This window comes from Malus domestica, chromosome 07 (assembly GCF_042453785.1).
Source record: "Malus domestica chromosome 07, GDT2T_hap1".
Lineage (NCBI taxonomy): Eukaryota > Viridiplantae > Streptophyta > Magnoliopsida > Rosales > Rosaceae > Malus > Malus domestica.
The window spans coordinates 32,629,157-32,642,620 of record NC_091667.1 but is presented as its reverse complement, the minus strand read 5'-3'; the positions used below and the strand labels follow the sequence as shown (position 1 = coordinate 32,642,620).

Genomic DNA, 13,464 nt, shown 5'->3' with positions numbered 1-13,464 from the left:
TTAAACAATTATGAGGATAAAGTAAATCTAGTGACGCGTGAGTGCACTTGCTTGGTGGAAGGGAATAAACAGAAAGTGCACATGGGACCTGAAATTGATTGATCTATCTATTTCCATTCGATTTTATTCCACTGTCCTTCTTGGTTCTGGAGTCTTCCATTGCAAATGGTTCAACCAATCACAAAGCTACACCTAAGCATTTCCACAGTTTCCTTTCCATTATCTTTTCTTTTCAATTTTATACTCCAATTTCTATACCTTTTCACAGTCACCCTAGTCTCACTCTTACTTAAGCACTCCATCACCCATATCGTCAGCACCACTAACCCTAGGATCTATCCCTTATAAAATTGTAAACTTCTTAGCCAAAATAGTTTATGAGATTGTCATAACTCCTCACTTTAGTCGTTGGGATTTAAAATCGATTGAAATGGTCAATGTGATAGTCCACCAGCAATCATTTGGTCATTATGTGAAAAATCTCTGTTATATTGAAAGAATTTTTGTCATATCAACCCTCTCATTGAACTGGTGATTTTTTCAATTTAATAGAAATTTTTCATATAACGAGCAAACAATAGACCGTGGACAATCTTAAGGATCACTTCTATCGATTTTAAATCTTAGGAACCAAAGTGAAGGGTTATGACAATTTCAAAGACTATTTTAGCTGGAAAAACCTATTTTTATACATGTGGTATTAGAAAAATGAATAAATGTTCTTAACCAGCTAAGCTACAATCTCTTTGCAAACAATAAGCATTTGAATACACAACTTTCGCATATCAAAACCCTTTTGTTATTGCTAAGATCCACAACTACTGATATCATTATCCAAATTAGTGATGTAATGCGTGAGTTCATCCATCGTCATTAAGCTAAAACTTAAACATAATTAACCTTCCAAAACTTCAAGTAGCTCACCTTTGTCCAATCAATTCAACAGGTGTGGTGTTCAATTTTTCAAAGATGTTGGTGGGTTGTGGTGGGGGGAGTTGTTTGCTCTCAAAATATTAATAAACTCGACATGAACTTTGAGTGTTTCGGCAGCAAACGATAACATCCCTTTTGTCTTTGGCCATGCAGTCCACAGTTTTCTTTCAAATCACCTCCTCGCGTGCAAAAAAGAAAATGTTAAACCCATCATTCACCAAAGCCGACATTATCTAAAATCTTAAATCAAATGAAAAGTTCCCAATTATCAAATCATTGTCGAGTGTTTTTGAGTTTGTTAACTTTTGATTTGCTTCGGAGTAGAGTTCGGTTTTGATTGACGGTATGATAATAATGTAATGGCCAAGTGAATTTTGTGTGTTGGCAACTATCTGGTTATTGATAAATTGTGAACTCCACGCATATTACCAATGAGATTAGTCTGTACGCGCGCGTACGATTAATTGATTCTAACCATTAATACATTTGTGAATCTCACGTGACCAATAGTTAGAATTAGCCTACACATGTGTGCCGCTAAATTTAGCTCATAGAAAGAGCATGAATAACAACCTTCTCATTCTACTTTTTTGGTTCTATTTCTCATCCCGAGGAGGAAACAGACTTTATGAATCGTTTATTTTTCAAGTTATCTTTTAAACTTTTGCAAAAATTAACTAAATTCGAAATAACTGACAATTCTAACCATCAAACAATATTACAGAATGAAAAAAAGAACCGAGAATGTCCAACTGAGAACGTTGTTAGAGTCCCATAAAAAGAGTGCTATGTAGGTATGATGTTGAAGATGATGAAGATGAGGATGATGAATTTTGGGCTTCTTTTTCTGATGGGTTGGGATTTTCCGCTAACCATTCATCTTGGAGCCCAATTGAAATATGAAATGGACTTGGTGGATTAAAGTTCTAACAGCCCATAAGCATTCGAATTCTGTTTCGTCTCCCTCTGAACGAAGATGGACCAACGTGCGGTGCACCCCCACCAGGAGGCAATGACGCAATCTACCTGTTCGACGTAATGCTTCGGTGAAAAACGTCAACCCAAAAAAGCTAAAACAATCGGAGCAACTCAACGCTACAGAGACATGTGGAGGCGCGCGGCTTCTCTTTCTCCTCTGGCTTCTCGCTCGAAACCCTCAAAACTTTGCCAGGTATATGCAACTCCACACTCTCCCTCAGCTCGCATTCAATCGCAATCACCAATTTACGATATTTTTATTCGTTTCCCGATGAAATGTTATTGATTACTGACCGACCGCAGGAAGCATGCACATTCAAGGTTTGGGAATCGTTTTCCTCGGAATCCGAGATTCCAACGCCGGTAAGGAAATTGTAGATTTAACCCAAGTTACGAATTGTTGAATGGGATCTTATGATGTAAGAAAGATGCAGTTTTTTTTATCATGTTTGATTTGATTATGTTGTTTGATGCAGTCAAGGGTTGCTCCGTATATAACTTTTGTGCTAGGTAAGATTTTGGGATGCTTATCTTATGTTTTTTTATGCATCTTTTCGGAAAGCCGTAGAGATTGTAACTGTGGTGCTCTGAATCTTAGGTGGTCCTGGTAGTGGAAAAGGTACTCAGTGTGCGAAGATGGTCGAGGCATTTGGGTTCACTCATGTCAGTGCAGGGGATCTGTTGAGGAGGGAGATAGCTTCCAATAGCGCATATGGGTAATAATTCTTCGTTCTCATTGTTTGTTTATGGTTAGCTTCTTTGTGCATTTCGTGGTCTTCTTAATTCAATTGCGGTTGGAATTATTATTTCAGCTCGGTGATTCTTGGTACAATTAGAGAAGGAAGAATTGTTCCTTCTCAAGTGACGGTCCAGCTCATTCAAAAGGAGATGGAATCAAGTGACAATGATAAGTTTCTCATTGATGGCTTCCCTCGAAGCGAGCAGAACCGCGAGGCATTTGAACGAATTGTAAGTTTCCTTCTATTCTTGTGAGCCAATATGGCAATGTTGACTCTGTTTAATGCTTCAGAAAATTCAAGTCTTGTTTGACCTTGCTGCCAGGATCAACTTAATCTTTAGCAGTTAAATATCTTAGTTTAAGTGTTTTCGAAAGAAAAGTTGCTAGATCATGTCATGCACATAAATGTGAAATCTACCGCAGTGTTTCACTTTCCACCAAATTATTCCTCATTCCTAGCTTCATCAAACTTGCAGATTGGCACAGAACCAAGTGTTGTGCTTTTCTTTGACTGTCCTGAACAGGAGATGGTGAAGCGAGTGCTAAATCGTAATCAGGTGCTTATGTGTTATGTTTTTCTATAGGGTTGGATTGTGTATGTGCCTGCATTTATTTAATGTCTGATGCTTATTGCAGGGCCGAGTTGATGATAATATTGAAACAATAAAAAAACGTCTTGAAATATTTGACGAATTAAATTGGCCCGTTATCAATCACTATTCAAAAACGGGAAAACTTCACAAGGTAAACGGCGCATTCACGGGTTGAATGCTTTTAGGTTCGTGGCATTTGATAGTTCGAGCTTCTTGCGTGTCTGAAGTTTTCTAGCCTTGAGAAGCTGATCTCTGATAATTTCCCTTTCATCTTTTGTTCACATGTGTATTTAATTGTTAATTACTTCTTCTTTGTGTCTTTCTTGTTGAGTTTGTTGCACACCATTTTGATTCGGGTCTAACTTATATTGCATGAAGTATAAATTGATAAGTTCATGTGTGCAGATCAATGCAGTGGGAACGGTGGATGACATATTTGAAAAAGTTCGGCCAATTTTTGCTGCGCTGAGGTACATTCTGTTATTCCCCATATCCTGTTTTCAGTGTTCATCGTCCTTGGTAATCCTCCATTTTCAATGTCCTTGATAATCCAGGTTCTGTACCCTTTTTATATTAGAAACTTATATATGACATGAAAACGTAGATTACAGCCTAAAAGAATTTTAATTTTGTGCCAGAAGTTAGCCTCTGCTCATATTTAAGGCTAACGAGGTTTTTTTTAGTTGGTATGAGGGGCCAATGAGTCAATAACTTGTTTTTCTTTCTGCAGCAAATGAGCGTTCGAGTAAAAGATAGCAGAGCTTGCAAGATTTCATGCTTTCTTCTCTCTGGGAAAGATCACCAGAGGTTAGCCTGCTGTCCACAAGAGTCTCGACGAGTGGAAGTTTCTACTAAAAAAAGCATGGTGAAATCTAAATCAATTACTTATCAACTGGGTTAATTTTATCTGCCCCGGATATGTCACTTTGTCACTTTGATGGTTGCATGTACCCCGCTTTAGCCGGAAGGAAAACTATGCAGCAAGTGAAAAATGTATAACTGAGGTCTGGCCCATCTCATTACTGTTAATCCAAAAACTAATCTGATACTTAAGATGCATGTACTGTAGTACGGTAAAAGATTATAATTTTGTTGCCTACCTGAGTTAAGTCAATCGGTCAGAGCAGTACCTAAATTTTTTTAAAATTTTTTTTCAAGTATTTGGTGTCATCCGCCCTGTTGGTGAAAAGCAGTGTACTCGCCCAGTAGATTATAGGCCCTTTTAAATTGAAAGTTTGCAAACAATATTTCAAAAATTGGTGACCACATTTCACTTGCTAAGCTTCCACACAGCAAAACTGAGCATCTGCTCTTCTTCCAAAAGCAAAAAGAACAAGAAGCAGAAACAACTTCACCAAAATCAGAACACCAAATCCCTCCTCAACCCCAACCCCCCACATTATTTACCAAACCCCCTGCCCAGACCAAGATTCAAGCCCTCGACGCCGTTCTTAAGGACCTCGGAACATCCATTGACAAAGGAGTAAACATCGACACCCAAACCTTTGCTTCCCTTTGGAATATGCTAGCAGCTAGAAGCAATGGAGTATGGCTTCCGGGTTCATAAGCTCTTTCCCAGAAGCCTTTTGCGTCGAAAGGTAGGCCTCTAGCCGAAGCTGCATAGACTTTATGTTGCAAGTAGGCTTATGGAGGAGGCTCACAAGGTTTTTGATGAAATGCCTTAGAGGGACGTGCTGGCTTTTGCATGGAATGCGCTTATCTCGGGTATGCGGAATTGGGTTTGTACGAGGATGCTATGGCGTTGTACTTTCAAATGGAGGAAGAGGGGATTGAACCAGACCGGTTCACGTTCCCTCAAGTTTTGAAGGCTTTTGGGGAATTGGGTTCATTCAGATTGGTGAGGCTGTGCATCGGCATGTTGTGCGTTTGGGTTTGTTGAATGATAGGTTTGTGCTTAATGCACAGGTGGGCATTTATGCCAAATGTGGCGACATTGTGAAAGCTCGGAAAGTTTTTTATAAGGTTGCTAATCGGGACAAGGTTTCTTGGAACACAATGCTCACGAGTTACATGCGTGGCGGGCTTTTGCTGCAGGCACTGGACATCTTTCGCTAAATGTTTGATAAAGGGCACCATCCGGATTCTATTTCTACATCTACAGTCCTCGCTGCGGTCCCATCATTGGAGCTCGTTGTTCAAATCCACAGATGGGTAGTTCGACATGGAGTTGAGTGGAACTTGTCCGTTGCCAATGCCTTGATTGCTGCATATTCCAAACATCACGAGCTGAATTGAGCACGATGGTTGTTTAGTCATATGCCGGAGAGGGATGTTGTAACATGGGATACAATCATTTCAGCTCATTCTAAAAGCCGGGAAGCCTTGCTGTATTTTGATCAGATGGAGAAGGACGGTGCTTTGCCAGACAATACCACATTTGTGTCAATCTTATCGGCTTGCGCCAATTTGGGTTTGGTGAAGGACGGCCAGAGACTATTTTCTGTCATGAAAAAATAGATACAGAATTAATCCAATGATGGAACATTATGCTTGTATGGTGAATCTTTACGGAAGGGCAGGCAGGCCGAAACAAAAAAGCTAAAGGGATCATAATGGAATGGACTTCGATGCTGGTCCGGCTTTGTGGGGTGCATTGCTGTATGCTAGCTACCTTCACGGCAATGTGAGCATCGGGGAGGTTGCTGCAGAGGGTTTTCGATCTGGAGCTGGATAACGAGTGTAATTTCGAGCTTTTGATGAGGGTTTATGGCAATGTGGGTAGGTTGGAGGATGCAGAGAGAGATAGATTGATGATGGTGGATAGAGGATTGGACTCATAGACCCACAAAATTTAAATCTTGTGGTTGTCTTGCCACTAATTTTAGCTGGCCCTTGAGTCCTTCTGGTTCAAAATTGATACAAAGTTGAAGGACCGCAGACAAGTGAATGTGGGTTACTCGTGGCTATAAAAACCCTACCTGTTCATCTTTTTCTGTGTCTTCGTTGTGACAGAGAAGACGCATGCAATTGCAAAAAGCTTCTGAAGAAATCTGATATCTAATATTACTTGTACATGTCCAACATAAGAGAAAAATAAACACATTCATTTCTTTTTCCCTTCACTTAGAATTTCTCTAGTGTTCAAGCAATTGTTGTTTGTTCTGTAAAAAGATTAGATTCCCGCATGTTTGAAGTGTTTTTAAGATGGCTAAATTTTTTAGATAATTAAAAGCAATTTTGATAAGATTTGATTGAAAACGTTAAAACTCTTTATGAGTTATAAAAACATGTTGGATAAGTACCAGATGCTCTTAAGAAGCACTTAAGTTTTTATTTTTAAAAAAATTCATGCTTCTAATGAAAGAACTTTTAGTAAAAGCGCTTATAATTTAAACTGTTTTTTTTTTAAGTAACATTTATGGTTTGTATTATTAAGGACAAATGATCAAAACTTTATAAAGCCTATTATTCAGTTCTTAGGCTCCCAAACCTAAATCTCCACTACCACTATGCAATTTTCAATTAATTTGTGTTAATATAGAAAGATAGCACTGTTATGATTCAACATTTTTTAAAAGAAAAATATATCTTTTTCCACAGATACTTCTAGCTAGCTAGTCTTGTACTATTCTTTGCTTTCGGTCTCTATATCTTAAAAAGTCTTTGGATAGTTTGAAAGTGATTTAAAATAAGGGAACTTTAACGAAAAATTTTCGGTATTGTTTACTTTAACGAAAATTTAAATTTTTATACTAAAAAGTCAATTATTGTACTATTCACTTTACCCTTTATTTTTTCATTTTCGTTAAAACTCAAAGTTTTCAAGCCATTTTTATTAGTTTTCCTTTAAAATAATTGAAAAAAACTTTTGATAAAAATATTTTTAAAATTAATTTTTAGTTAAAATACAAATGAATATTAGAAAAGCATTAAGTACTTCATGCAAGAAACACAAAAAACAGTTCGACTGCTTTTGGAATCCAATAGAATTTTCTTTAAAAGAGATTCAGGTCATTTTAAAAGCACTTACAAACGAGCATTTACCTTTTGGTATACTACTTAAGCTCAACGTTCCCGACGAATAATTGATTCTCGTTATTCATGATCAGTCTAAAACGTTCTCTTTTCTTTGGTATAATCATGCTCATCATGGCTCTAGTTACATTAGTAATCCAATAATTGCTCATGGTATGGACAACCTATTTTCTTAACAGTAACAAAGCTAAAGCATCAATCTTCTTCCGAAAAAATTATGTTTCATAATTAGTTGTATATTTTCTTCAAACCAAATCATTATTGAACAATGAGACAGCTGCTTAACACCATAGAATAGGTGTAACTGATTTTTTCATTTCTCTAAAGAGTCACGCCCAAATTTTCATACCAGTGCCCATTTTTTCAGCTTAAGAAAGGAAATTAGTACCAGTGGCCATTTTTTTTCAGCCAGCAAAAACCTTGATAGCGGCCTGTCGGCTGCAAATTGTCATAATATTGTGCTTGAATTGTTTACTTTATAGCTCATTTGTTGATCACATGACTATGTTGTTTTTCAAATAATGCAGTTTGGTGGGGACATTATGCAGTGGTAGGAGCAATCACCGTTAACTTATTCTGCAGCGTATTCCAATTATCTCTACAGAATAAAATTTTCAAATGATCCAAAAATATAGTTTAGTATACTAGTATCATAATACGATCGGTTGAAATTTTTTTTCTTCAAGTTTCTAAACAATTGTAGTATTAAACTTGGTCGACATATTGAAAAATCTCTATAGTTCTCTGCAAATAAATCTTGGAGTGTGATATTCACACATCCTATTTTATTTCTCTCACATTTTTTTTAATTTTTGGTCGTCGGATCAGATGAATTAAAGAAAATTAATGGACAGAAATTATCAAGAAATATGTGAGAAGTAAAATTAGATGTGTGGATAGCACATCCCATAAATCTTAGGTTCGGCCTTTTGATAATCGGGAGTCGTGACTTGAGCAAAAGGCGTGGCAACCTTTTCTTTCTCTTGGTAGTTGATGAAATGTAATTCACCGGTAAAAACACAAGCAAAATCATTACATGCATGAAGTTAGGTAGGTACGTATGTCCCCTTCACATTACTTTGTTCGTTGTAATTGTGGGTTCCACATCTCTTTTCACATTGTTTTCTTGTTTCTTTCCCTTATTTATTAGGGTTTTGGTCACTTTTTGCAGCAACTCTACCGTTGGAACTATCTTCCCAGGTAATACACTATGTTGTCCATCCAGTGAACAGTAACTGCTCTAATAAACAGTAATCCTCCAGGCACTACACTTTTGCTCTCCATCATTGCCCTTCAATAGTCTGGCAATAGACAATAAAATATTAATTTTTTTTCTAAATAATATAAAATAATTTTATTTGTAATTTCAGATAAAATATTTAATCGATCTCGTGATTTTTTATTAAAAAATTATTTTTATTATTTCTTTTCATATGGTGCAGCACACCATTTCAAAACCTTTTTTTTTCTTCTTCTTTTCACATGGTGCCAACGCACCATTTTTTCTTTAAGCTCAGCAACGCATCCTCCCCCCCCCCCCCACCACACCCAGTTTTCAACCCGTCTCCCCCCCCCCGCCCCCAACGCACCAATCCCTCCTCGCTTCTCTTCCTCCATCTTCACCACCCCCACTGCCACCTCTCTTCCTCCATCTTCACCATCCCACCCACCTCAGCCTTCATCAATAGTCCCGATCTCCGACGACCCATCTCTCCCATATTTTTGTGCCATTTTTCAAGCTCAGCAGCTCCCACACCTCAGCCACCCATCTTTGCCATTTGTCTGTGGGTGTTCATCACTTCGGCGACGAACTCCGACGAGAGCCGTTGCGTTTGAAGCTGGGTTTTACAATTTTTTTAATTTTTTTAATTTTACTTTTTTTTTTATTAATATTTTTTATTTTTATTAATTTTATATTATGACTGACGTCGCCCTGACGTCAGCCCTGCGTCAGATCCACTCGAGCTCTCGGGCTGGCAATTCCTCACAGGCTCGCTGCTCTGGCCTCCACAGTCCCTCGGGCTCCCCCATGCTGGAGTCCACAGCCCGGCCTCTAGGGCCCTTTTTCCTTGCCTGTCCCCTGAGCAAACTCCAATGGTGGAGTTGCTCTAAGCCTTTGTTCTTTTGGCGCCTCACTTCACATTGCTTGCTTTCCCACTTTCGATTTCTTCTTTGTTCGTATGAACTATAGGGCTGTCAAAAATATATTACAACATACTAAAACATTCACAACCAAATATATAAAACGTATAAAAAATATATGAATTATCTAATACCTTATAAGACAAATATCACTTTATCAAAAACTTTGGCTTCCATTTTTATTTTTTGTTTTTGTGTTTTGTTTGTTAGATTCCCATTGATGCCTTTGAATTCGGTAAAATGGAACCCAAATTGTTGCCCGTAAACATGCGTTGGTTGAGAAGAGGAAGTCGGAGCAGAAATTTTAGAAAAGTCATCCTCTACTAGAAATAGTGTCACACTTTGGCAGCTTATGTTTAAACAATTCCCAAAAACCTTAACCTGCTTAAGAAAAGGAATTAATTAAAGGAATTGCAAACACTTTGTTCCCTAATCTCATATTCTTGTTTATCACATGATGGGACTTTATTGTTCTTTCAATATTTAGCCTCAATCAACAGCTGCTTCCCGAGTAATATGTGGATCCCACTTAACTAGCAAACCTTACGGGAATTGTATTCGTAACTATTCGTACAATTCTTTTTATTTTTTACATATCTTTATTATTTTTTAACTATTGACTTCACTTTATTGATTTGACGATCAGAAATTGAAAAATGTACGTAAGACTAAGAAGTAAAAATTAGTGTGTAAAAAACATTAACCTTTATAAAAATAGAAACCGTGTCCCGTCGGTGGACAAAACATTAGGTACTTTTTGAAAATTACAGACTGATCATGTGCCTAAATTTCTATGAAGTTGACAAAGATAATATAAAATCATAAGCCCTTTATTTACACATTTAGCTTTGCCCCTTCCACGTTCCTATCCACCAAAGAAAGATAGTGTGCGGACATCATATCTCTATAAGTACGCACCCCCTCACACTCATCTGAGTCATCTCCCATGCACAGATCTCAACCTTTCCCAAATCCACTCCCACTCCAACTCCAACTTTCTTCAATGGCTAAAGCCTCAATTGTCTTGCTTCTTCTTCTCCCCATTGTCTACTTTGTTTCCACAGCCAAATCTTCATCCACCACAACTCCTACGAACTTCATCAGAGACTCATGCAGCGCAACCACCTACCCAGAAGTCTGCATCAAATCCCTCTCTTCCTACGCCAGTTCAATCAAACAAAGCCCCCGCCAGCTGGCCCAGGCCGCCTTGTCCGTCAGCCTAACAAAAGCACAGAGCGCCAAAACATTCGTGACCAAGTTGGCCAAGTTTAAGGGACTAAAATCCAGGGAGTACGGAGCCATCAAAGACTGCATGGAGGAGATAGGGGACACCGTGGATAGGCTGAGCAAGTCCGTACAGGAGCTGAAGAACATGGGGAAATCCAAGGGTCAGGATTTCTTGTGGCACATGAGCAACGTGGAGACTTGGGTCAGTGCTGCTTTGACTGATGATAACACGTGTCTTGATGGGTTCTCCGGGAAGACATTGAACGGAAAGATCAAGTCGGCCGTTAGAGCTCAGGTGCTTAATGTTGCTCAGTGCACTAGTAATGCACTCTCCTTGTGCAACCGGTTTGCGGGCAAGCACTGATGAGCTGCTGAGTTTTTGTTTATTTTGTTTTTGGTTTGGTTTTCTTAGAACTGTTTTGATGATGTTGTTTGGTTTTGATGTATAGTTGGCATATTCAGTAAGTTATATAGATATGGGGCATATAGTATATGCTCAAATGTTTTGAATCTCCCATATGTGAAGTTATGTTGGTTGCTTTTTTGGTAATTGGTAAATCTCTATCTTTTGGAACTTAATTAAACCTGTTTTGGAGCTTAAATTAGTAATGATCATCCTTGATTAAATGTCACATCCCGGTCTGGCCCCCACCATATCCTGAGCTCGATTCCACCATAGCACGATATTGTCCGCTTTGGGCCCCGACCACGCCCGTAAGGTTTTGTTTCTAGGAACTCACACAAGAACTTTCCAGTGGGTCACCCATCCTGGGATTGCTCTCGTGCGAACTTGCTTAACTTCAGAGTTCCGATGGAACCCGAGGCCAGCTCCCAAAAAGCCTCGTGCTAGGTAGAGATGAGAATATACATATAAAGCTTAGAGGATCCACTCCCCTGAACGATGTGGGATGTCACATTAAAGGGGTAATTTGGATTTAATCAAATGAGATCCTTGATTGAAGGGATAAAAACCGAAATACAATACAGTAGAATCAGTTCAATTTGTTATAATATGAATAGATGGCGAAGTATAATATCAATAAATATTAACATTCAAAATTTGTTTAACACATAGACTATGTTCCTAAACATGCAATAATTCTTCATTTGTTTTGGTAAAAAACTACAATTAAGTCGAGCATTGGCTACACAATTATTTCCAACTCATGAGTACGTTATGGCGTGATGTAAAACAATAATTGGTTGAGGACCGAGTAGTGAGTGAGCAGGAAAAGAAATTAAATAGGGTAAGTGTGAAAATGTTAAAGGGAAGCAAGACAAAGAGAGGAGGGGGGGGGGGGAGGAGCAGGAAAAGAAATTAAATAGGATAAGTGTGAAAATGTTAAAGGGAGCAGACAATGGTGGTGGTGGTGGGGGGGGGGGGGGTGGTGGTTGTGGGGACTCGCCTGTGGCGGTGAGCACGTGAGTGGGCACGTAAGAACGCTGGCAAATGAGAGCGACGATTGGCAAACTTCTTAGCATGTATTTGTCCCAAGAATCGACTCCATATTATATATATCGATTGCATTGGGGCACACTACACTAATTTTTTTTAATTTATTATTATTTGTGAAAATAGAAGAGTTGGAGACCATAACATTAATTTAAGGGAGAGAAAAATTTTAAATATGGGACGCATAAATAGAACCCAACATCATATCCATTAAGATATTAAATTACATGCACTATATATTAATGCCACCAATCATGATTGTGGCCACCATTTTTGCCCTTCTTAATATTTGATTTGAAATTTTTTTTGTATATTGTCTTTCATATTCTAACTATATTTCAGTTAATATGAAGAGCGAGATTTGAATATGAATATAGAGAGGAATATATTGTTCTAATAAAGGAACATTTTGTTTAACTCATGTTCTTCTTGTTAATGAGAAACGCCAAGTTTGGGAAGGTGGTGTGGAATGAGTGAACTAATATTTACAACAATTTTCACGATGAGAGCGGGCTAGATAGTTTGGCGATATAGTACTTAGTCAATGGTTAGAGTTGAGTTTTAGTGCTGTTTATTCAAATTTCAATTTAGATAAGAGCTTGTTAGGTCATGATTCAAGATGCTCTAGAAGCTCCTTAATTTTATCATGTGCTCAATCGATCTATATATGTGTATGTCCATTTTTTATTCGGGACACACTAAATTTGACTGCAAATAAAGAGTGCTGACTCACTGATTAAGGTTTTAAAGTTACCCCAAGTGAGGAAATAATGAAGTGAGCGTAAGGTAATGTTTAGAAGAGAAATGTTGGGGAGATTTTTTTAAAAGTGAGACTTTTTATGGATTTTCTGCCACTTTATGTTTTTTGCACAATGTTTTATATCTTCGCACGGGAATAAACCTTAAAGTGTGAGGTGACATAGAGTGCATAGAGAGTCACACTTTGAGAGAATTTCCTTAGCATTTCTTTGTTTAGAATTAGAATAGGAATGGAAGATGGTTCAATTTCCTATAATGTAATAAAATCAGCCATGTAATATACTTTCTAACATAATGTATCATTTGGTCCGGTTTATACCATATTTAGGGCCTCCATATTTAAATCTCGTACAAATACTCGGGGGACTTAAATGTAATTATGTGATAAAGGAATTGGCAAATATGTAATAAGTGAGGAGTCCTTATTCTATAAAAGGACACATCACCCTCACAATTAGAGAAGGCGATTCCTTAAGCTTTCTCACCCCTCTCACATCCCCTCTCATATTCAGAGGTTCTCTCCCTCACCTCTCAGATAAATACATAATCAGTGTGGACGTAGTCCAAACCTTGGGGTGAACCACGATACATCTGTGTTATTTACATTTCATGCAGGTTCACGGTATGATTTACGTTGTTCCAAG

The 13,464-nt window shown here is 38.0% G+C and overlaps 2 protein-coding genes and 1 pseudogene across 3 annotated transcripts; all 3 read left to right on the top strand.

Annotated features, from left to right (window-relative positions):
• The first annotated feature begins 1,864 nt into the window (after positions 1-1,864).
• LOC103439646 (UMP-CMP kinase) lies at positions 1,865-4,339 on the top strand. Of its 2 annotated transcripts, XM_008378221.4 has the most exons (9): positions 1,865-2,104; positions 2,215-2,274; positions 2,388-2,421; positions 2,510-2,627; positions 2,724-2,880; positions 3,127-3,207; positions 3,287-3,394; positions 3,649-3,713; positions 3,974-4,339. In XM_008378221.4, exons 1-9 carry the CDS (start codon positions 2,039-2,041, stop codon positions 3,978-3,980), a joined length of 696 nt encoding a protein of 231 aa, XP_008376443.1. In that variant the 5' UTR covers positions 1,865-2,038; the 3' UTR covers positions 3,981-4,339. The 2 variants fall into 2 exon arrangements, with proteins under 2 accessions (XP_008376443.1, XP_008376444.1); XM_008378222.4 differs by lacking the exon at positions 3,287-3,394 and having other exon boundaries at positions 1,870-2,104.
• Positions 4,162-5,852, top strand: LOC108173708 (pentatricopeptide repeat-containing protein At4g25270, chloroplastic-like; annotated as a pseudogene).
• A 2,975-nt stretch (positions 5,853-8,827) lies between these two features.
• Positions 8,828-11,158, top strand: LOC103428499 (21 kDa protein-like). The gene has a single exon (XM_008366600.4). The coding sequence runs from the start codon at positions 10,328-10,330 to the stop codon at positions 10,970-10,972; it is 645 nt and encodes a 214-aa protein (XP_008364822.1). The 5' UTR covers positions 8,828-10,327; the 3' UTR covers positions 10,973-11,158.
• Positions 11,159-13,464: the final 2,306 nt, after the last annotated feature.